Source organism: Pagrus major, chromosome 3 (genome assembly GCF_040436345.1).
Source record: "Pagrus major chromosome 3, Pma_NU_1.0".
NCBI lineage: Eukaryota > Metazoa > Chordata > Actinopteri > Spariformes > Sparidae > Pagrus > Pagrus major.
The window spans coordinates 5,406,330-5,430,081 of NC_133217.1; the positions used below are offsets into that span (position 1 = coordinate 5,406,330).

Genomic DNA, 23,752 nt, shown 5'->3' on the forward strand with positions numbered 1-23,752 from the left:
TACATACAGTACATGCTCTTTACATTCCACGAAGCAACACCTGAAGCCTCATATCGAGTGTTTTCATTTATTTGAGATTTTTTATGCTTTTATTTAAACAATACAAGCGGGAAATAAAAGTTGAAATGGAAAATAAGATCGGACAAAGTGTTTTAATACATGAATACCCCAAAGTATGAATGAAAGTTGTGGCACATTGTGCTATACAGAGATTCACATTTTTGTGTGTTGTAGTGCTGAAATGGGATTTTTAAAAGAGATTTAATAAAAGTCCCTGCACAGCCACGCAGGTGTTTTCAATTATTTTGGTTAACTCGAAGTGCCAAAAGTGAAAAAACAATAATATACCCTAATAGGTGAGTCAAGTAGCTGTCTGTACACATCCACTCAGACCTGAGGGGTGTTCTTATTAGGCCAATTAAGAGGAAACAGCTGTTGACGTGGGACAAAGATCTGGATATACACTTAAACATCATGTAGTTTTTTATCTTAACAAGTCTGAGGCTGAGTGGACAGACAAGGAAAAAGCTAGTTGACCTTCGTAAACTTCAGCTGAAAATATTAAATCTTGACTTCTAATATTCTGCCAAATAATGAGTTCAGGAGTTTGTTCAGCCCTTCATGTTGTCTTTTACTGTGAGATCAAATGGGGAAAAGTGACATATGAAGTTTATTCAGACTGAATTATGAGATGCTTATTAGTCAGGGGATGTTTTCTTAACGTGGAAGATCCCCACCTGCTGCATCCCAAATCATTTTTGTCAAAGGACTTAAACAAGTTGAGAAGCCAGCCATGTAGCTGGACTGCTTCGGGTCATATCATCCATCACCCTCAGCCCAGCTTTTCTCGTGCTTTGACTGTATGTTTAACATCAAGTACATTTGATGTTTTTTGAACGGAGGCTGTGAAGGATTCTGTGAAGAACAGTAGGGATGCACTGATTGGGAAATTCAGGGCCAATACCGGTGTTCTTTTTGTTAATTTTCTCCCTTTTTCAACAGGAAAACAGAAAAACATAACTAAACTGTCATTTGTGCCTTTGTTACACTATCTTTGAAAGAAACAACACATTTATTAAACTCTTAAATATAGCCGCCTTTCACATGAAAAAGATTCCTTTTTTTAAATGAATTACTTCAAAAACATTTGTAGCCAACTATACAACTACCTACTCAGTGCTGAGAAGGGAGCCAGTAGTTCATGAACGTGACACAACAGATAAACTGGTATCGGTGAATGTCATCTTATTTGCCACCGACAAGGTTAACATCGGCCGATACTGATGTCGGGGCGATAAATCAGGGCATCCCTAATGAACAGAGCGAATATATGACTTCCTGTCTAGTTCCTTGCAACTGGAAGGGCTCCCAGTTGTAGAAAAACTCATCAAGGATGCATAAATAAATAAAAAAATCATAATATTTTGATAAGAGACTTTCCAAACATAAATACTATACACCTATTCAGACACAAAGGCACACACACAGTCATCTTGGTTACATTCAAGATTGAACCTGAGACCTACAATAAGTCTTACAGTACATGATGACACAACCTGGAGCACTAACGTCAGTAGCTGGATGTTTACGTGACAGTTTGTTGACTTACACACTGAGCTCAGGAACAGAACTCTGTTAAATCACTATTTTACCATGTTAACTTATTGTTTAGTCATAACAGCTCACTTTAGATGGAGAAATATTTTCTTATAAGTTGTTGGCTTATCTTTTATCGAAGCAGCTGTGATGACAACACATGTAAACAATAACAAACTCTTTAAACTTGCAGGAAAAGATGAAACGTAGGAAGACTGTGCCATATAATGGACCTTTGGACCTTTTTTTAAATTCCTTCCTCCACATACAGTACAGTGCTGTTGAGTCTGATCTGTCTGTGTCAGTTCTTTTGTCATGAGCTCAGTGAACTGTTTTGTAACCAAACACAACCTCTTAAACACAAATACAAACTAAAACTTTGAATCTTGGCGTATTTCATCCAAACTGTGGTAGAAATCTCAATAAGGCACACATAATACACTCTTACTGTCCCCGTGTTCCTCCGCCTTTATAACAGCGCTCTCTATATACAGCACATTACATCGTAATGTGAATGATTTATAGTGCAAGCAGGTCAGGAGTACCTTGACATTAGCCTTTTTGAATAAAGCTGCCCGTTATGGAAGGTCGTGTACTCAGGAGTTATGGTGTGATTTGCACACGTTGCGGATGGTGCAGAGCTGAAAGAGAGCTGGTCGTCCGAGGAGCCCGGCCCAGGAGTCATGTCCATTTATACAAGTCTTACTTACTACAGTTGATGGCTTTAAAAAGTCCTTGTCCTCCAGCACTGCGACAGTACAGTATGTGTCCACACCAGATTCATTCCTCTGTCTCCACATTGCTCCACAAACAAACATCAAACCTGGAGGAAATTAGCACAAGTCAGCCTCCTGGTGGTGTTTTTTTTAAAAGTCCACACATTAAAATAACACTAAACCTAGTTATTTACACCTTTTTTTAAACAAAAATCTTCACTATTTTATTATATCTTTATCTTTATCTCTTGTTTCCATTCATGCTATATTTCTATTTCTACTTTGCACGGAGCATCTGGAACAAAAACAATTCCCCCCCGGGGATTAATAAAGTATTCTGATTCTGATTCTGATTTGTGTATGTGCATAAAGCCGATCTTTTACCCTTGGTGTGTGTGCAGTGCTGTCCATCAGGCTCTTTCTCAGCAGGCCCGTCACCACCTCGAGCTCCTGCTCGGCCTCCCGAACGTTGGGGTCCAGCTGGAGGACTTCCTGGAGGTCGCTGCTGGCTGACAGGTAGTCCTAACACAGATACACACAACACAGAAAAAAAACACAAGAAAAACCGTGAGAAAATAGATGCACAAACACTTCTGCCTCAATCAATGTGTGTGTTTCTGGCACCTGTAAACCCTTGTGAGCCAGGGCTCGCCTGTAGAAGGCTTTCTTGTTGCTTGGCTCCAGCTGCAGTGCAGAGTCACAGTCCTGTTTGGCCTCGTCAAAGCGATTCATTCTCAGGAAGCAGATGGCTCTGGAGAAGAGAAGAGAAGAGGAGAGGAGAGGACAAGGAGTTAGAGAAAGCAGCATGGATCATCGTCACATGGCCGCCATTTCCCTCTGATGTCACACTCAGGGTGGAAACCTCAAATGCTGGGATAATGTGTAGCTGCTGTGTTCCTGGTTGAATGTTGTATAAATGTAGGAAATCTCACAAATTTCAAGATAAAACAACATAGTAAGAGACACATTCTTTGAGTTTAATCCAGTTGAAATTCTGGCTGTTGCAAAGATCAAACAATCCTGCTATGTGTGCAAGTTTCCACCCTGCACACTAGGGTTAACTTGTTTGACGCCTACCTGTTTGTGTAGAGAGCACATTCGTCAGGTTTTAGGGTGAGACATTCACTGTACTTCTGCAGAGCCTCCTGGAAGTTGCGATTCTTAACCAGATCATTGCCTTCCCGTTTCAGTAGCGTGAAGCGGGCCTCTTTTATTCTGGCTGTCGGCAGAAATATGCAATTTAGCACAAATTAAACACTGAAATATGTGAAAAAAGAAACACTTGTAGCTGTTCAAGCTCAAATTATTCCTTCATGATTGGTTAACAAATTACCTTAAACCTCGCAGCCTGAAATAGAACATATTCACACAGTGGCCATTTTCTGAAAAGATGATGGATTTTCCAGATTTGATGATGGATTTTCACTATTCATCGTCTTTTCAGTTGCTGATCAATCAGGAAGCAGTGAAATGATAATAATTTGTCAGCTTTTTAGTGGAGCTTCCCACCCTGAGCATGATGTCAGAGGAAAATGGCTGCCGTGTGAATATTGTCCATGCTCTTCTTTCTTTCTTTCTTTCTTTCTTTCTTTCTTTCTTTCTTTCTTTCTTTCTCTCTCTCTCTCTCTCTCTCTCTCTCTCTCTCTCTCTCTCTCTCTCTCCCTCTCTTATGTCAGGGCAGACTGTATTGAATATTATTTGTCTTTCAAGAAGCTTTTCCCATCAGTCCAGCACACAAACTTTTTCAGGAGTGATCAATACATCCATCAGGCTGTCAGCCGCAGACAGAAATGGACCAGCCTCCTGCTTATTGAGCTCCCTGCACTGCTGAGAACGTCACTTTATATCTAATGACTTGGGGAAAGTGATGCATGCAGACACACACAGATTCTGTTATTTTTCCTCCGGCTCAGAAGTCAATAAGTGTCGCTTTGACAGTGCGGCACCTGTCATTAGTCAGAGTTTTAAGGCCAAGAACGTCTCTGAAGCTTGGAAACTAAAATCGATGAGCAAAGTATTCCAGATCAGTCGCCTCAGCAGCTGATTAAAAACAAGGGATTTTAATACATATTGTAAACGGAAACCAAAACAATCACCTCATCTGATAATTTGCCTGTTTACATACAACAGCATGTTCAAACATGCGCAGGCAGGCAGGCTCTATTCGGGCTATCATAGAAGAAGAATACTTGCGAGCGTCAAGAGAGTAAGATCATTTTATATAACATCAGCAGCAGTTGAACCACAGTGCAGCACTTAATGATCTGTGGCTATTTAAAGCACAATGATCTCTCACATTAGCCTTACACACGAGAGTGAGATACAATAATCAAACTTCTGGTGTTGTTTAATCAACAGCTGTGTCAAAAAAGCATTTTGAGTTTGAAGCTCAAGATTGTAATATCAACTTTAAATGTTTTTCAAATACACCCATCTAGTCAGATCAGTGAGTGGATTTCCTTCTATCTCAATTTCAAACCACGGAGGAAAAGTGTATCGAATTACTATAAAGTAAACAAATGAGAAAGTGAATGTAAGTTGGCTGCTTTACTTTAATGCAAGGCTGCAACTAATGATTGTTTAAATTTTTAAACAGCGTTTCCAAAAGCCCAAGATAATGTCCTCAAATGTCTTGTATTACAGTTTACACTGCCACTTACAGTAACATTATAATGCATTATAACAGTGATTATAATCAGTGTGGCATAAAATGAGTATAACTTACAACTTTGAGAATCGATCACAATGAAGTCATTATCAGATGCTTCGTAATGTGTTGTAATTACTGTTATATGGCATAATGAATATTAATGAGTTCCTATAACTATAGGCACACTATAACCCATAGAGAGCCAAAGTCACGCCCCTTCAAGTGGACCTTATTTCGGAAAAATATTAATGGGGAGAGTCAAATATCTTTTTTATCCCGTTAGAATTGTGCCATGAATCACACATATAAAGTTTGTCAATTTAAAAGATAATTTTTCAAGTCAAGAAAGTCACAGTTGGTCGTAATTAAAGTAAAATATCATCTAGTTTTGTCTTGAACTACATCGTCTCACTCAACACACATCATCAACACCAACATGGCCGCCAACTCGGCACAGAAAAGGTAAAAAAAAAAAAGATGAAAAACAGAATAAATCTGGTCATATTGACAACTGTTCATAAGCTGTCCCAATGCATTATAGATACGGGCTCCATGCAAAGTAGTACCGAACCATGTATTGCACTGACTTATTGGTTCCTGGTTCCAAACTGAATGCAGTGAAGCAAAACAAAATGTCTGAATATGAAACCTTATGGTATTTCATCCTTTAAAATCCTAAAACTTACTGTGACAAAACAGGATGTTACCATTAAATAATGAATTAAATAAAGTGTGAAACACTGAAGTTGAAGCACATCCCGTCCGTTTCCCCAGCAACAGCAGCGTGCTATTCTGAGATCAGCTCCGTTCTCTCTATAGGTATGACGTCTTTATATACTGTACGTGTGCGTTTTTACGCAGTTTTCACGAAACTTAATGTATTTAAATATATCTGAATAAATATATGATATGTGGAGCCTTCTGGTCTGTGTGAGCAGGAAACCTGACCTGGATTGTTCCATTACGGCAGCACTACACTCTGTGGATCGCCTTCCCCTCTGCATTATTGATGATCCACCCAGACACACACACAGACACACATTCACACACACACAGACACACATTCACACACATTCACACACACACACACACACACACACACACACACACACACACACACACACACACACACTCTCTCTCTCTCTCTCTCTCTCTCTCAGCAGGAGTGCCTTCATCACTGCTCAGCATTTACACACTGACTTTCACCGACCGACTTCTGCTGCTGCCACCTCACTTCTTTTACATCCACAGTTCGTTCATTAGGCAATATTCAAAAAGAAAATAAAGAATTTTGTCAAAAAACATTAAGGTGACTGATTCCATCTATATTATACGTATACTACTGTATTTACTGAACACCCTTACAAAGCTTAGAGGAAGTGATGTCACTGACCTTCTTCCTGTGCAGCCCTGGCAGCTCTGGCCTGAGCCACTTCAGCACTGACCGGTTTGTCTCTGTGTTGCTGCTGGACAGACAGAGGGACGGCAGGAATCTCTGGAAGATTCTCTCTCCAGCCGGGTCCATCCTGCTCAATGAGCATCTTGGTGATCCTGACAGGAGACACATAGAGAACAGCACACAGCATTAGCATGAAAAGTGCTTTGTAATTAGTTAGATTAGCACTGGAACGCTACAGGTTCACTGTGAAGCAGCTAAATGGAGTACAACCATCATTCATTTTATTATTTACGTCTGTTCTTTTTTCTGCTGTGACATGTCACAATGTACTCGTGAAAAGTCAAACATGGCCAATCAAGCATGATTCACCCAACGAGAGGTCTGATCAGCTAGAGTGAGTGAAAACAGCTGTGTGGGTGGACCATGGGTGAACAGTCCCTTTAGAAAATATAGCTTTGTCTGGAGGTGCAAGATAATATCGACACATCAACAGAATCGGATGGTAAAGGCTTTAAAATTAAATATCTGCGTTGGCCAAAATGAACATTTCTGCCAATAAGAGAGGCCGATAAGATGAAGCTTTCATTATGTGCACGCAACATGAACTGTTTACGAAGTCGTTTTCCTATTTTGCCTAGAGGAGAGACTTGATGTTGTCTGCAATAAGAGGGGAAGAAATATGTGCATATATCTGCATTGGCAACGGCAATCAGCCAAAATGAGTTGGAAAATATCAGCATATTGGACATCTCGAAAAAATCCAAGATCATGCATCCCGAGCTATTTCTCGAATCCAGACTAAATCTAAGCATGTTTTGAGTCTGTAGTGTATTCAGACTGAAAAAGATGACGAATAAAGTAAAACTAAATGAGGATTATTGTTGAGTAAGCTCCAAAGACACAATAGAAATAGAAATAAATTAAAGTTGCAGTTTTATGGATGTCCAACATCCCAAGGATTACAATAACATCTGTAAGTATATAGATTTCTGTAACACTTTAAAATAACCGCCATTAATAAATGGTGAATTTATAGTAAATTAAACCGTCTTACACTGTTAACAAACAATGAAATGCTTTATAAACCATTTATTGGACAATTGTTAATTGTAACTGATGCTTATAATACTTTGTAAATGGTTAATAAATACAGTGTAACCTATTTATAAAGATTATTTGGATGGTCATTATAAAGTTGCAACTGATGTTTATAAATTGCTTTACTAATGGTTTATAAAGCATTTCATTGTTTGTTAACAGTGAAATAAAGTTGAATATTTTTTTTTATTTTCACTAAATTAACCATTTATTAATGATGGTTATTATAAAGTGTTATCTAGATTTCTACTATACTTACAACAAAAACAGTATACTACAAAGATACTATACTGTATGCAGTGTGAAGTCACAAGAATAGAGTCAATAAAAATACCATAACCATACCATAACTCCTCTAACATGGAAATGTCTTGACACTTTTTGACTTGCTACCTGTGGACGCTGTCGTGAGCCGCCTGCACCCCGGTGTCTATCTGCAGGACGGTTTTATAATCCACGTAGGCCTTTCTGTAACGCTCCAGTGACTCATAGGCCATGGCTCTGCGCAGCAGGGGCTTCAAGGAGTAGGGCTGCAGCTCCAAAGCCCTAAGAGGATCAGAGAGACACGCAGACTGAGGATCCATCTGTCTGCACCTGCACACTGTGTCACCGCTTTAAGTGGGCTGATCTGTAGCTCTCCATTCATAAACATGTGAGTGGCTACAAAGAGATTCCTGCAGCCTCCAAACAGCGGTCATGTAATGTGTTTACGGTTCACAATGCTCAACTAAAAGTAAAACTAACGCTGAATAAAAAAAACATGAGGAGATTATATGAAAAAACTACAACTATTACTGGAAAAGATTACATGAATTTATATCGTGAAACAAGATTTAGACTGAAATTTTTCTGACAGTTTTGAGTGTGAACAGAACAATTACTTCCAGTTTAACTTACCAAATACAAGCTCATCTGATGAAATGTTAAAAATATTACTTAAATAGAAAAGCAGAAATCTTACATTTTGAGACAAAGGAAAATGCACCACTAACAAACACCATCTTAAAAGCAAACCCCACCGATTTTACATGTCAAGTGCTGGAAAGTACAACTGCATATAAAGCAATTTGTGGCCCGTTTTTTCTGGGTTTCTTCCATATTTCAAGGCTAAAACCCTCCAATGCCCACCAGTTTTTATATTTCGCATAGGAAACTCTCCCGGTAAATTGCATGGCCCTTAAACTTTACTATGAATAATCGTCATACATAGATCAATATGTTTTATATGTTTGTGTGACATCACACTAGTTTCCAGATCGTCTGTGAATCACAATCTACACATTACATACAACTGCAACCTGGCAACACACAGTCTAAAGTGATATCACTTGAGTCAGCAACGTTGGTTGGGGCTGAGGACTACAAGTTTGAAAATGACAAAAAAAAAAATCTGGGGGTCTGGCTTTAGCAAAAGTGGGTTCATCAGTAACCTGATCTTTATTTTATGCTTAAGGGTAGCTGTCATGGTTTTGGGTTTTTTAGTTCAGTCATTTCCTCTTTTGATCTGTAGGTTTCATCCTTGTGTGTCACGTTTTTCTTAAGCCTTCCTGTCTTTGTCTTTTTCCCGCCTGTTGTCTGTGTTGCGTTTACTCCTTGTGTCGCTTCAGTGTTTCCGCTTTTGTTCCCAGTGCCTTTCTGGTTTCTACTCAGTTAAGTTTTTGTATATGTCTTTACTTTTTTGGATTTACCCCCAGCTACTCCTGTTTTCATTGCCTGCATTCTTTATTTTGCCTGTACTACAGCTAAAGTTATAAAAGCTTTTACAGCCTGCCTGTTTGGTGTCTCACATTTTGGTCTATTTTGCTAAAACGTGAAATAGCAGCTTGAGGCTACATTAGATGCTACATAAGTTAAATGCATTGCTAACCAAACTGTTGGCAGTGGAGTTGCACTGTGGGTATCGCAGGTGCTAGCTTTTAGATGATTGTGTGGAATAAAAAAGCTGATACATCTGGTTCTATATTTTTTAAACGGGCCATCGTGAGCCCGACAATGCTAAATCGGTGGGGTGCTCTTTTAAATCTGAGAGAATCTCCACTGAAACGGACACACATGCACAGAGCTGAAATTTGTCACGTACTTGGTACAGTCCTGTATGCAGTCCGTGCTGTTTCCATCCTTCAGGTAACAGGCTGCTCTGTTGGAGTAGAGAATACATACGTCTTCTGGACTATCAATGCCTGCAGGGGAACAACCACAACACATTAATCTGAAAGACCAGACTCTGAAAGAACAGCACACTAATCTTTGATGTCAGGATAACACACAGGTGTGAGGATGGTGCTCGTGCTTCATAATCAGAACAGCTCTTTTCAACCTTTGCTGAACTTTGTGGCTTTAGATAGTCCAGATGGAGGAGAAAACAGGACAGCGACAGCTCAATTTAAAGTGCATGACTGCCCAGAGAAGCTGAGGGGATGAATGTTAGACAGATAAATGGATGTGCTATCACTCCCTCTGGTAGAGTCATTTTCTCCTCTGTCCTTTCTCCTCTGAGCCTCCACTGCAGTTTCACAACCGCCAGCAGAGCATCAGTCATTAAAGGCTGCTTCAGTGCCTGATGACAACAGCTCTGATACTGCTCCATATGTTCAAAAAGACAGAATCACACGTTGTATTCAGTGCCTTTCTTTAGTGGTTTGTCTGTTACGTCTGCTGTGACATTAACTCTAGTGTAATCTTTTTAAGCCGGTCTCAAATGCTGCAGGAAAAGCCGTTCCTCTTGCCAGCTATGAGAGTAAAAGTTGGCTGAGTGCTCTTAAAGGTGCAGCATGACATTCAATCTCACCTAAAAGCCTCATGCACGAGCTAGCACATGACTCCCCTCTACGGTCAGTGGTGTTGTCTTGTGCCAACACTCCGCTGCATTCACAAATCACCCGTGACGCCTCATGTCTCAGCTGCAGTTTGAGGATGATCGATCTAAAAACGTGTGATTACATGTTCACGGTCACAGGTCTGGAGAGGGACCTAAATGTTTATCTGGTGATTAGAAGAAATTGTGCAGCATGACAAGCATAAGCGTCATGCATTCAAAATTGACATGAGATACTGTGGATTGGGGAGCCAGATGATACTCTGACTCAACTTGTATCTGATACTCCTATGAGGGCCAGTACACAGATGCTTGAAGAGGCTTTCTGTCTGTGTCTGTGTCATCGATCTGTTGTTGTTTCTATATTATTGACTGTTTGCGGTCAGAAGTTGCTTTTGAAGACTTGCCTTCATCAAAAAGCACAGCAGAGTGAAGTATTTTCACTCTAAAGATGATTTTAAAACAGGTCTGAGCAAAATAAAGTCCAGTAGCTTATACAGTTCTGTGTGCAGTAACATTATCATTGTACTTTTCACTCTATTAGTCCTTATTAAAGCTGAAAGATTAGTTGATTAATCAATCAATAGGAAATGAATCAGCAACAGTGATGATCATGGAGCAAGTGCTTCTTTTTTCTAATCAAAACCCCCAGAAATTCCCTGATTCTTGCTTCTCAAATGTGAATTTTTGTTGTTTTTCTTCATCAATCCAATCATTCAATCATTCAATGACTATAAATTGAGTAATTTTGGGATTTAGTTAGTTGGACAAAACAAGCATTTTGAATAATCTGCCTTTTAGGGAATCTTATTTCTGTCATTTAAAGGACTAAACTATTAATCGATCCATCAACGAATTATTGTTAGCTGCAGCTCAGCTCCTTACTGTGATGTACAAGCTCTAATGTGGCATGCAACTGTTACTGGCTCTGACAGTGTCACTTCAGGTTATTCAAGGGTTTTTTTGGTGGTACTTTAAATTGTGTATGTCAGATTTAACAATACAGAATTATCAGAAGTCAAATGTGTTTTGTAATCTAAATTTGTCTAAAAAACGAGGTGTTTTTACTCATCATGATGAAGAAAATACACAAACTGTTTCACCCACCTGCTTCAGCACATCCTTCAATGGCCTGTGTGTACTTCTCCAAGGCGTCCCCAAACTGGCCATGCTTGAAGAGATGGTTCCCTTCATTCTTGAGCCGGGCCAGGTGGGGAGGAAGGGCCCCAGCAGGGGCGTCCAGGTAACTTGTGTCCACTGCAGGGCTGCCCTGCTGCTCTTGTCCACCTGCAGGGCTGTTTCCCCTGCCATTGGCCACCCCCTTCTCTGGAGCTCGGGGCTTTTCCACGCCGCCTCCACCCCGGCTTCTCGTCCCGCTCCCTGCTGTGGCCTGATCCGATCTACCTCCCCCTCCTCCGCTGCCCGGGGGTTTCTCCTGTGCGTTCCCCATAGCTGCACTCCCTCTGCAGTGTGTTCAAACTCTTCCTCCCTCCGTGCCTCTCCCTCTCGCAGAGCTGCAGCTACATCTGTGCCTGGCTGACTGGGGATTTCTGTTGGACACGCCCCCTGGATGAGATGTCCTGCGTGACGTCACGGAGGGGGGAAGTGCCACGGCGATGCAGTGCTGCAGTAGGACAGCTCTGATGGGAGAGCCTCAGATTAGACTTCAGAGCAAAGGGCTCTCGTTGCTGGACAGATATACAGGACAGACAGAAACATGAAAAAAAAAAATGAATGCACAAATGGCCAAAAACACGCCCCAGGAAAACAACCAATTACAATTTTGATTATTTTTTAAATGCTCTTTTATTATTTGTCAAGAGAAATTACCAAATATGTTGTCTTTACACCCTATGAAACCCGAGAGTAGCTTCTTTTGTATTTTTCATTTGATTATAAATTTAATTTTTTTTACTAAAGACATTCTGATATGTTAAAGTAAGAAAAGCACAGGTGTAAATAATTAAACTACTGACGGCTAAATTTCGTGTAGCTGCTTCAGTTTCTTTGTTAATGTTTTCAATAACACTTGTTCTTTTCAAGCTATGATAAGTCAAAAAACACGTTATAGATTTAAAGACATAATAGATTAGTTAAATAATAAACACCCTGTCGGGAGTCTCCACTGGTTGCCTGGCAACTGCTCCCAGCCAGGAGGCTAGTACGGCTCAAAACGAACCAATCGGAGGCTTGTTGGTTCAATGTCCGGCCCCTGCAGTATACATGTCAAAGTGTCCGTAAGCAAAACACTAAACCCCAAATTGTCAGTGTGCATATGAATGTAGCCTCTGCAGCCAGTGTGAATGGGCAAATGCTGACTTGTGTTGTAAAGCGCTTTAATTGGTCGATAAGACGAGAAAAGCAAGATATAAATGCAGTTCTTTTACCATCTATTTTCACGAATCTGTTCAGTTTTCATGCTAAGCTAAGCTAAGTGGATGCTGGCTAAATTATATTTTCTAAACAAAGATGAAAGTTGAATCTTCTTATCTAAATTCTGGCATAAAAAAACAAACAAAAATGTCACTTTTTCCTTTAAAGATGTACACCTTCATGTTGCACCTGACCTACAAAGCAACTAAATACTGCTGTTGCGCTTGTCAACTTAAGCAGTTTAAAAAAATAAACATAAAAATGTAGAGAGATTTGATTAAACTTTAATTATTACAATTATGATAATTGGACCAGACCAGTGGTCCTCCACCTGGACGTTAAGGCTGCTAAAGGAGGTCACAAGTTAAATTGGAGGGGGTGATTATTAAAAGGATAGGAAATCAGAAAAACACTTTCCAAGCTGTTTTTTTTGTTTTTGTTTATGTTTAATCGCTTTCCATGTTGTTTTTCCTTGGACATCAGTGGATAGTTCAAGGCATTTCAGATCGTTTTTTATTTAGACAAAGAAAGAGACATTGATCCGTTTCAGGGCTCACAAACCATAAAATAACAACTGGAATAGACCGTGAACATCTCCAAGCAACTGAAAGATAGTGGTTAAATTAATTTAATTATTTTTCTCCCACAATGAGAGCTTATAAAAAACTTTTGAGGAACAAGACTTGAGAAATTAGCTTTTAACAAACAATACTTAACAATTCCTGTATTACTGTATTACCATTCAAAGATGATAACGAATAAGAAAACAGTGGAAACATTCAAGTTCAGTGAAAATCATGTTTTTAATAAACTGAAACTTTCAACCATCACATTTGGGCCAAAAAACAGCACTGTTTGTGTCAAACTGAAAATGGTGAGTTTAAGAATAATACAGAAATCTGGATCCAGGCCTGGAGGTCTATTTATTTACATGGTCACACACTATAAAAAATAGTAAACAACAATGATGTTCAAAACTGCTGCTCTCCTCGTCTTCATCGGGCATCAAAAACAACCACTGAAATCAAAGAGTCAAGGAAATGTACGGGTGTTATAATACTAAATTTATACATATTATTTACAATAAAAAGCCTTTTGCCATCACATAATAATTGACCGTTCAACAGAATAAGGACTGGCATTAAATATGAACTAATAGTTGTTAGCGCTTAATGTTTTCAGGAGCTTTATTTACAACTAAAAGTTAGTTTAAGTATTACGATTGTGAATATACTATAAATGTAACATAATAAAGAACATGTTTCCTGCAGTTACCCATCATACCAGAATATGCTACTCTCTCACTCTCACACACACAAAAACACTGAAGGATACATCTCTTTGTCCTCTTCTTGTACATGATCCTGTAGCCGCACTCTCTGCATCGGATAGGATCACGGGCCTTGATTTCATTTTCAGTGTGACATTCTGCAAGTAAAGACAAAAAGAATATTACAGAAAAAAGCTTTAAATCAAGACTGATACACAGTTTACAACAGAACGATGAAATGTTTTTATTTTATGTTGAAGCTTTGTTTGTATTGGTGGTTGTTGCAGGTTAGTTTTTATACACAACAGAGTCCAATGGTTGCCTTGCTAAGTTAATAATAAATATTTTTTTAAAATACAGTACAGCTTTGATTTCTTACATATTTCTTATCTGGAAACCAATGAACTGTTTTATTTGTTAAGATTTGTACAGTTAAGAATCACAGTTTTTCCTCTAGCTATTTATAGTCAGACGTACAAATGTTAAGAGACAAAAAAGATCATCTTAGCCGTGTGATGATTTGTCGATCTCTCATGAGCTGGTTCAAAAAATCCTGAAATATTTTGGTGTACAATCGTCGTCCACCTTGTAGCAAACTGGTGTGTAATTGGTCAGAAGGTACTCTTGTCACATTTGGGCCAGTCTACCCCCGTGCGGATTGGTCGACTGGTACCGATAATGATCATTAGAAATCAAAGAGACCAATAACCAATAATTGAAACCGATATACATTTGCAGTAAAAATAGAAATGTCAAACTTGAGAATAACCAGTGATGGAATGTAACTAACTACAATTTACTCAAGAAACTGTACTTAAGTACAATTTTGAGGTACTAGTATTTCCATGATCTGCTTCTTAATACTTCCACTCATAGCCAAAGCAGTGCATATTAAATCAACCTGAGCAAAGCTTTATACATGACACAATAACAAAAACTTTCATTTATTCACTGTGTAAAACCATGTTATTTGGTCGTGGCTTTCATTTAAACCCGTAGGAACTGGAGAACACACACGTAATAATAATGTAGTAAAGGGAAAACAGAAAGAATAAAAACTGTAGTAGTTGTAGTATTAACACAAAAATCAGAAGTAGTTGTGGTAACACTAGCAACACCAGAAGTAGCTTAAAGTAGCATCGCTAGCAGTGTAAACAGCTGTAGAAACTGACTAAACCATAAACAAAAACAAAAGCTTCAGTTTACCTCCACATATGTAGATCATAGGCTGCTGTTTGGGTGGTTGCAAATCTTTCTGTTGTTCCATTTTGTTTCTATAAAAGAAGGAGAAGCACTCAATCGCATCTGTGTCGTTACAGCATGCTAATACAGAAACAGCATGGCGGTACCGACATCACAAACCATCACAGCCGGTAGTCGTAGAGAACAAAAGTCTTAGAAAAGTCTAAAAATTCAGTGTGGATATAATGAATGTGAAATAGACAAAAGGAACGGATACAAATAAGACATCTCACCTATTTAACACGATAACTTTTAGCTGTTTACCTCTTTTCACATCTCCGTCACACTGCCGCTAACGCGCATGCGTATACAACCGTCGTCGTCCACCTCGTAACAAACTGGTTTGTTATTGGTCAGAAGATGCTCCGTCACATTTGGCACATTTTTACCTTTTTGCAAGACAACAACACTAATAAACAGTAATACGTGACACATTACATAGTTCTCAGATGTGTTTCTGCTTTATTTTTATTGCAGGTTGTGTATGGTTTTAGATTTGTGAGGACAGAAGTTGTTAGGTCTTATTTTGTACTCCGGCCCAACAGGGGGCGCTGTGGCGACGCTGTAGCCCCACAGTGTCCATCATCTGACGGACACTCAGCTGGCCCTCCACTAGTTTTTGACAACAACGACTCTGTCGACAATGTCCAGATCTTGACTATTGGCCCCCAAACAGCTTAAACTTACCATTGACTTTATATTCTTTGAATCTGTACATCATGGAGCCGTCTGCGCCCAAAAGGTTTGTGTACCTCCGCCTGGTTTAAACGTGTTTGAAAGCTGTTAACTAGCTAGCTAAAAGGCTAACGAAGGAGGCAACGTTATGTTAGCTGTCGTTCAGCTAGCCGATGCTATCTGAGTTAGCTTTCCCTGTTTTCAGTCAAACTTTCCACTCAGTTTTGATGAGATAATCGATTTAGAGGTAACGCTTGACCAAAATCACAAGCATTGTGTTATAGCCTCTAATGGCTTTCCAACCTGTCTGGTTGTTAGGTAACTGTTAATGCTAACTTCGTTAGTTAGTGGCCTCTTAGAGAGCATTTCGTCTATTGTACGTTATTATTTCAACACACTAATGAATCGTGAGTGAATTGAAACAACCACGCACTTCTCCCTAAAACAAATGATTGTCATTGGTAACTTTTTCATTAATTGGTGTCCGATTTTGATAAATGTGTACAATGGTTGTATTGCCATCAAAACACTGCAGGAGCTTAAGCATCTGAGGAAAGAAAAGAAAGAGCTGATGATATGATATCAATGACATGAAATATCTTAAAAGTTGTCATTTTCCCAATTTTAAACCTACCCAACTTTTCAGCTAGCTATTGTATATTAATCTGTCAATTTTAACCTACAAAATATTATGAAATGACAAAAATATTTCCCCGAGTCCAAGGTTCAAACCAAAACCAAAATATATTATATTCCATGTCATATCAATAATTTGAAACACAGAAAAGCAGCAAATCTTCACATTTCAGAAACTGGACCCAGCAATTGTTTGAAAATGTACTTCATATTTGAATTAGAAAATCAACTGATTATCAAAGTAGTTGTCAATTAATTTTCCATTGACTTCAGCTGAAAGATATTCAAAAATCTGATTTCTCTGACTTAACTGAGTGAGACTGAGCTAATGTCTCCATTTGATTGCAGTTTATCCACATTACTCGAGCTTTTTTTCAGAGACCATATTAACCGCCATAATAGTTTTTGTAGGCAGGCACCAAGACTTAATAACCAACAGCTCTAGACTATTAAGTTAAATCTCTTGCTGTTGTCTTTGTTTGGAGTAAACACATTTTGGTTATTTATATTCTTTATATGAGTAGATTATCCCCAACTTTTCCCAAATTCATGTGTATATCTTAATGCTAGCTGCTGGAAATCACTGTCATTTGAATTCCTAGTGCTACTACGCCACTGTGTTTTAGTTTGGTTTCACTACTTGTTTTTGTCACTCTTTGATACTGAGGGCCCACTTGATTTGTGTCTACAGCAAGCTGAAAAAGCTGAGTGAGGACAGTTTGACCAAACAGCCAGAGGAAGTGTTTGATGTTCTAGAGAAACTCGGTGAAGGGTAAGATGTTTTGCTCATGACTAACCTCCCTTCCCACTTTGTGTGCCTGACTGAAAATACTTGTGGTCAATCAGACTCTATTCTGTAATTTTTAAGGCATACCTCGATTGCTGTGTGATGTAATAGCTTGTTTACACTGTCATTTTTCAAATGCACACTGGACTTATTGTGACTTAACTTTGGTGTGTGTGTTTAGTTCCTATGGCAGCGTGTTCAAAGCCATCCATAAGGAGTCAGGCCAGGTGGTGGCCATCAAGCAGGTTCCTGTTGAGTCCGATCTGCAGGAGATCATCAAGGAGATTTCCATCATGCAGCAATGTGACAGGTTAGAAGAGAACACAGCTTTCAGCAAACATCCTTTATTGTTCTCAAAGTGTCAGAGTTAGATATTTAACAGCATTCATACCATTAACTGCTGCAGCTCTTTCATTTCTTGACCTATAAGAGTTTTCTCACTTCTGCTGTTTTTGTTCTAAATGAAAGTTTGTGTTCTCCTTTGATAACCGCTCTGTCTGGCATTTCCTCCCAGCCCTTACGTAGTGAAGTACTATGGTAGCTACTTCAAGAACACAGACTTGTGGATTGTCATGGAGTACTGTGGAGCTGGTTCAGTCTCGGACATTATCAGACTGCGCAACAAGACGGTGGGTGCTTACTGAGAACTACAGTTGTCGTGTGTGTATCTGTGGTCCACAGATGATCGGGTTTATATTTATGTAACATATTTTACTCAGAGCAGATTGTTTATAATGTACGTAATGGGCTGATATACAAAAAACAAAGAGCGTTGCAGTTTGATAGACATTAACATTAATGAGACATTTCTTTTTAATAGCTATGACGGTGATGAAGCCTCAGTGCAGAGATGACTATCCTGGCTTTAATACGGCTCTTAAGAAACTCTTTGATAGTAGTGCACATAAACAGCTGAAAGGATGGACAGATTGAATTACTTGCAAAGATAACTTAGCCAGCAGTAGGAGGAAAAATATCCTGATCGACTATGTCTGAGACTTTACTCGCACAACTACTGATTTTTAATTTAAAAAATACAGTAAGTCATATTTGTGTTACATATGACCTGCATTACACAGTCTAATTTCATCCATGTGTTTCATTTTCCTTTTCACATCAGTTGACAGAGGACGAGATTGCAACTATCTTGAAGTCGACACTTAAGGGTCTCGAGTACCTTCACTTCATGAGGAAGATCCATCGGGACATCAAGGCAGGAAACATCCTCCTCAACACTGAGGGACATGCCAAACTGGCAGACTTTGGAGTTGCTGGACAACTGACGGTAACATAGCAGTTGTTTGACTCCATTGTCCTCTTGGAACATATAATCTTTCACTGATTTTGTGAATCAATATGAACTATTTTGAAAGCTTCTAGTTCATATTGATGATAGTGGGATTGTTTTATCTCTGTAGGACACCATGGCAAAGAGAAACACTGTAATCGGTACTCCATTCTGGATGGCCCCAGAGGTGATCCAGGAGATTGGCTACAACTGTGTGGCTGACATCTGGTCCCTGGGTATCACATCCATAGAGATGGCAGAGGGTAAACCTCCCTACGCTGACATCCATCCTATGAGAGTGAGTGTACATGGTATAAAGTTTGGGTTTCTGGTGCCTAAAGAACAAACGGCTGACATAATGACTTCTTTGCGTTCTTCCAGGCTATCTTCATGATCCCCACCAATCCTCCTCCAACATTCAGGAAGCCGGAGCTTTGGTCCGATGAGTTCACAGACTTTGTCAAGAAGTGTCTGGTCAAGAATCCAGAGCAGAGAGCGACCGCCACACAGCTCCTACAGGTTAGGGAAAGGAAAGAGACGCACACACAAATGGACAAAAACTTTAAAAAGCAGAACAGCCTGGGGCCAACTAAAAACATGGCTGCTGCCTTTGTGACAGCCTTTGAAGCACTAAACGTTATCACAAAAAACACCCTTTTTTTCCCCTTGTGAATGTCCAGCACCCGTTCATCAGCCAGGCCAAGCCGGTCACCATTCTGAGAGACCTGATAACTGAGGCCATGGAGATGAAAGCCAAGAGGCAGCAGGAGCAGCAGAGAGAGCTGGAGGAGGAGGATGACAACTCTGTACGTATGCTGAGAAGTCAAGCTTGTGTTAAAGCAGCCACAAGATTCCACTTGACTTGTTTAGACGGCTATTTGATCAAATGTCTGTGTCGCCCAAGGAGGAGGAGACGGAGGTGGACTCTCACACTATGGTAAAGTCAGGTTCAGAGGGAGCAGGAACCATGCGGGCCACCAGCACCATGAGTGATGGGGCGCAGACCATGATTGAACACGGCAGCACAATGCTAGAGTCAGACCTGGGCACTATGGTCATCAACAGTGATGATGATGAAGAGGAGGAGGAAGACCAGAGATCCATGAGGAGTGAGTACACATATAATACATATAATGGTGATTGAGTAATGGGGAGAAAAGGGACGAAAAACAGGGTACAAAAATTACTGTAATAGTCATAGTTGGCAATTAATTGTCTGACGATCTTTTAATCAACTAATCGTTGCAGCTCTAAATTAAAATACTGTGATAGTTGTCTCATTCAAGAGTTGAAACACAGTCCTCTTCCTCCTCCACAGGGCACGCCACCCCCCAGCAGCCGATACGTCCCTCCTTCATGGACTATTTTGACAAGCAGGACTCGAATAAGGCAGCCCAGCAGCAGGAGAACTACAACCACAACCAGCCGCAGGAGCAGCCCGGCTACCACATCCAGTCCAAGAACGTCTTCCCTGACAACTGGAAGGTACCTCAGGACGGTGACTTTGACTTTGTGAGTAACCTCTTCCACAAGCATAATTAATAGCAAAGAGGAAGCACTTCTTATAATATTATCCACAACATGACTCTAAATATGACTCATCCTCCTTTTCCTTTGTTGTTTGTCTGTCTATCTATTTATGTGTTGCCAAGCAGCTGAAGAACCTGGACTTTGAGGAGCTGCAGATGCGCCTGAGTGCCTTGGATCCCATGATGGAGCGGGAGATCGAGGAGCTCAGGCAGCGCTACACGGCCAAAAGGCAGCCCATCCTGGATGCCATGGATGCCAAGAAGAGACGACAACAAAACTTCTGAGTGCTTCTCCTTCCTGTCTCGGTTTTCCAAAGCCAACGTCACCACAAAACTTCTGTCCCTTCAACTCAGAGGAACTAAAATGACCTTATTGTCTCTGTTGGAAGCCCACTGCTGTTCTGACTGACTGCTAACTGTCCTGGGTGACATCCATTTTGGCTCCTGGAATCTACACTCGTCTGCCTTGTTTCTACACTATGTCTCAATGCTGTTCCGCCATCTTAGATCTTATATTTGTTTCTGTGGTTCCTGTGTAGTTTCCTTCCCATGAATGATGCACAGGACTGCGACCAAAGAGAGAACTAAGGCTTGGCGATTATATATCTGAGAGTCACAAAATGAATTTCACCTTTTCCAAATGGAAACATCCATCAGGGAGTCACCACCAACACATAAGGAAGCAGCAGCAGTATAATCATCAGATCAATGACAAGTGGTCTTTTTTTCCCCTCAGACTTTTCACTCTCAGTGTAAATATAACATAGAGCCAAGTTTGGAAATACCTGCAACAAAAAGCTGTGGAGGCTTGTCCATGACCAAAGACAATCAAGATGTTGTTGATTTAGTTGAGAATGCCTTAAAATATTTGAAACCTGGTTTTCAAAGTAAGCAATGTAATAAAACAAGTTGTCAGATGGGTTGAATCCATTTCCTCACATGGAGATGAGCTGGAAAGCGAGAATGGACAGAAATCATGTGAAGAGTTTGTGCATGCTTTCAATCGCTGACGGATCAGAAAATTCTAAAATTATTTCATTAGTCTTAATCATTTATTTAATTTAAACATCCAACATACTGTCTATATTGACAGACTCCATGCATCGTAGTGCCTCATAACACACATCCCAACAACAGCCCAACACTCTTCAGCAATTTAAGGTTAGAGCTTTTACTTGACAAAATGATCCTCCGTACTCAAAGTAAAATCAGAGTTGGCACCAAAATTCATTCCTATGTTTAAAAAAACATTTCATTACAAGCTGAAACATTCCTAAATACTGTAAGACTTTTATTTTGAAGACCCTGTAGATTTATTTCAAGGGGTTTTCTGTCATTCCTGCACATTATGATTGATTAACAACAGATTACAATATGACAGTCTAACACATTTAAACCATCTTATGTGAAAAAGCATTGAAGAAGACAAAATCGCACAACTAGTCTTGTAAACTGTTTTATGGCTGTAGTCATAGAAGAAGACACTTCAGGCTGAGATAAAGTGACTCAAGTGACTGACTGACTGATACTGTACACTTTGATTAAAAACAGAGCCGCTGCATCAGCCACACACCTAATATCTGAATTTCTGACAAGTTTTGCAAAATGCATTAAGATTTTTCAGCAAATTTCGTGGAGTTTATATTTCAGCATTATGCGTGAGAATGTGCTGGTTTTTGACATTTATCTGACATGTACGTGTGATGTCGATAATGAGGGAATGAAGAGATACTGTCCGTTTAGAGACGCACGCTTGTAACAGCGAAAAACTGTATTTAGACAAAACTGTTCAGCTGAGTGATCGATTATCTGGCGACTTAAACTAATTTAAGGAAACTTGTATCAAAATATAACATAAAAAATGACTGTTATGAGATTTTCGGCTCTTAAAAATGATTTGGTATTGGCCTAAAAAATCCAATGTTTATTTCACAATTTTGAATGCTTAATTGAAAACTTACAATCGAGCTAAAAGCATATTTGATCTCTTCATGAAGGAAACAAACTGCTTCATTGTGGTTGTCATTAAGTTTATCTACCGCCATCGATTTGACACGTTTGTACTAATAATGACCTTTTGAATGAATTATGACTGTCTTTAAATACATGTACAGTAGGTCTGCAGGTTGCTGTTACACATGAATGTTAATATGCAGTCTTGTATGCATATTAGTCAATCATTTTAATAATACCATAATCTAAAAGTAGATCTGTTACACTGATGGACAATGGGCTGACATTTTAAACACCTGAATCCAAATTTCAGTGAGTACTATCTCAGATTTTGAATAATCATGTCTGTGTCTTTGTGTTTCTTTTGTTTGCTTTGCCTGTTCTGTCACACAAACCATCAACATTCTCGCCATGAATTACTTTCATAACTTAATTCTGCATTGGCCACTTCCATACAAGCATTCACACTTTATTTATTAAATGTGTTTTTCTTTTTGTGACACTGGTTTTAAATATGGTAGCTGATTTGGCTGTTAATATTTTGGCCCTTTGTCGAATATATGTGGCTTGATTTCTGCGTGTTTTAGACTATGCATGTTTATAAATTATGTTTGCTATTTAGTGGAATGCTATTGTATTAACTGCACAGCTAAGAGAACTGTTAATATGGAAGCTGGATTTTCAGCTTTAACAAAATACTACTTGCTCTGTACAATAAAAAGCCCCTGACATTGCGGAGAATCTGCCATAACATGTATAGTTATCTGAAATCAGAAATCACATTTTGATATATAGCTATATGATTTTGTTTCCATTTATTTCACTGTTTTCTCCGCTATATAATGACTTGAGGGTGTAGAGTGGAATGTAAGCATTTATGTTTGAACCACTTAATTTATTACCTTTTGTTTGTAATACTTTATAAAGTTTTGAAAAAGTGCAACAAATAATAAAAGTTACTTATAGTTAACCATAACTGCAGTGGGATGCTTTCATCTTATCTGGGACTCTATAAAATGTTGACTTGAACTTTGAAGTTGGACTGTTGCAGCAGAAAGCACCATGAATGGGACACCTGTTGTACCGTAACTCTCCTACTATAGATGCCACTATTCTTCATTTGGGAAGTCCCGCCCCTTCCGGTGTGCCCCATGGGAACCTATTTCAGAAATAATAATAATAATAATATAATATTAAACTTAATTTATAAAGCACCTTTAAAACAGTTTACAAAGTGGTTTGACAAACAAGCAAAAGCAGGAAACTCAGAAAGACAATATTACAGAATAAAAACTCAACAGTCAAGCCAAACACAAGGAAGTGAGTCTAAGGTGAGTTAAAACAAGAAGGCAGAACAGAAAATGTAAAAACACAAGAAGACAACACGAGTCATGGTAAGTAAAAGGTATCAAAGCTGTAAAACAGGCTAGATCAGAGAAGAAAAAACAACATCACATCAGAGGAATTAAGATCAGATAAAAAGATAAAGAGCAGTAAAACGAATAAAGGATCCTACATAGATAAAAGCAGTAAAGGACAGAAGGACAAAGACAATGTTTGGATCCCATTTGAATTGTGCCAGGAAATACACATATGATGTTTGTCCATGAAAGAAGTTGGAGTAAAATATCAATCTGTGTTAGAGTGACATCTTTTTCAAGCATTTCTGAAAGGTATTTCTGTAAATCAAGCCAAAAGGCAAAAGTTTGGAAACAATCTGTAAAA

The 23,752-nt window shown here is 39.2% G+C and overlaps 3 protein-coding genes across 4 annotated transcripts; 1 reads left to right on the forward strand and 2 right to left on the reverse strand.

Moving 5' to 3' along the window:
- Window positions 1-2,329: 2,329 nt before the first annotated feature.
- On the reverse strand, window positions 2,330-11,805 carry spag1a (sperm associated antigen 1a). The gene is made up of 8 exons (XM_073463407.1): window positions 11,382-11,805; window positions 9,540-9,639; window positions 7,853-8,005; window positions 6,356-6,513; window positions 3,390-3,531; window positions 2,937-3,063; window positions 2,697-2,834; window positions 2,330-2,419 (listed from the first exon to the last, which is right to left on the reverse strand). The coding sequence occupies exons 1-8, from the start codon at window positions 11,722-11,724 to the stop codon at window positions 2,414-2,416; spliced, it is 1,167 nt and encodes a 388-aa protein (XP_073319508.1). The 5' UTR covers window positions 11,725-11,805; the 3' UTR covers window positions 2,330-2,413.
- A 1,626-nt stretch (window positions 11,806-13,431) lies between these two features.
- polr2k (RNA polymerase II, I and III subunit K) lies at window positions 13,432-15,473 on the reverse strand. 2 transcript variants are annotated; one of them, XM_073463408.1, is made up of 4 exons: window positions 15,393-15,473; window positions 15,124-15,191; window positions 13,983-14,075; window positions 13,432-13,665 (listed from the first exon to the last, which is right to left on the reverse strand). In XM_073463408.1, the coding sequence occupies exons 2-4, from the start codon at window positions 15,182-15,184 to the stop codon at window positions 13,643-13,645; spliced, it is 177 nt and encodes a 58-aa protein (XP_073319509.1). In that variant the 5' UTR covers window positions 15,185-15,191; window positions 15,393-15,473; the 3' UTR covers window positions 13,432-13,642. The 2 variants fall into 2 exon arrangements, with proteins under 2 accessions (XP_073319509.1, XP_073319510.1); XM_073463409.1 differs by having other exon boundaries at window positions 15,424-15,465.
- Window positions 15,474-15,743: 270 nt separating this feature from the next.
- stk3 (serine/threonine kinase 3 (STE20 homolog, yeast)) lies at window positions 15,744-23,003 on the forward strand. Its single transcript, XM_073463406.1, has 11 exons — window positions 15,744-15,901; window positions 17,162-17,242; window positions 17,439-17,567; window positions 17,772-17,886; window positions 18,378-18,542; window positions 18,676-18,843; window positions 18,927-19,064; window positions 19,226-19,351; window positions 19,450-19,654; window positions 19,864-20,057; window positions 20,201-23,003. Exons 1-11 carry the CDS (start codon window positions 15,879-15,881, stop codon window positions 20,357-20,359), a joined length of 1,503 nt encoding a protein of 500 aa, XP_073319507.1. The 5' UTR covers window positions 15,744-15,878; the 3' UTR covers window positions 20,360-23,003.
- Window positions 23,004-23,752: the final 749 nt, after the last annotated feature.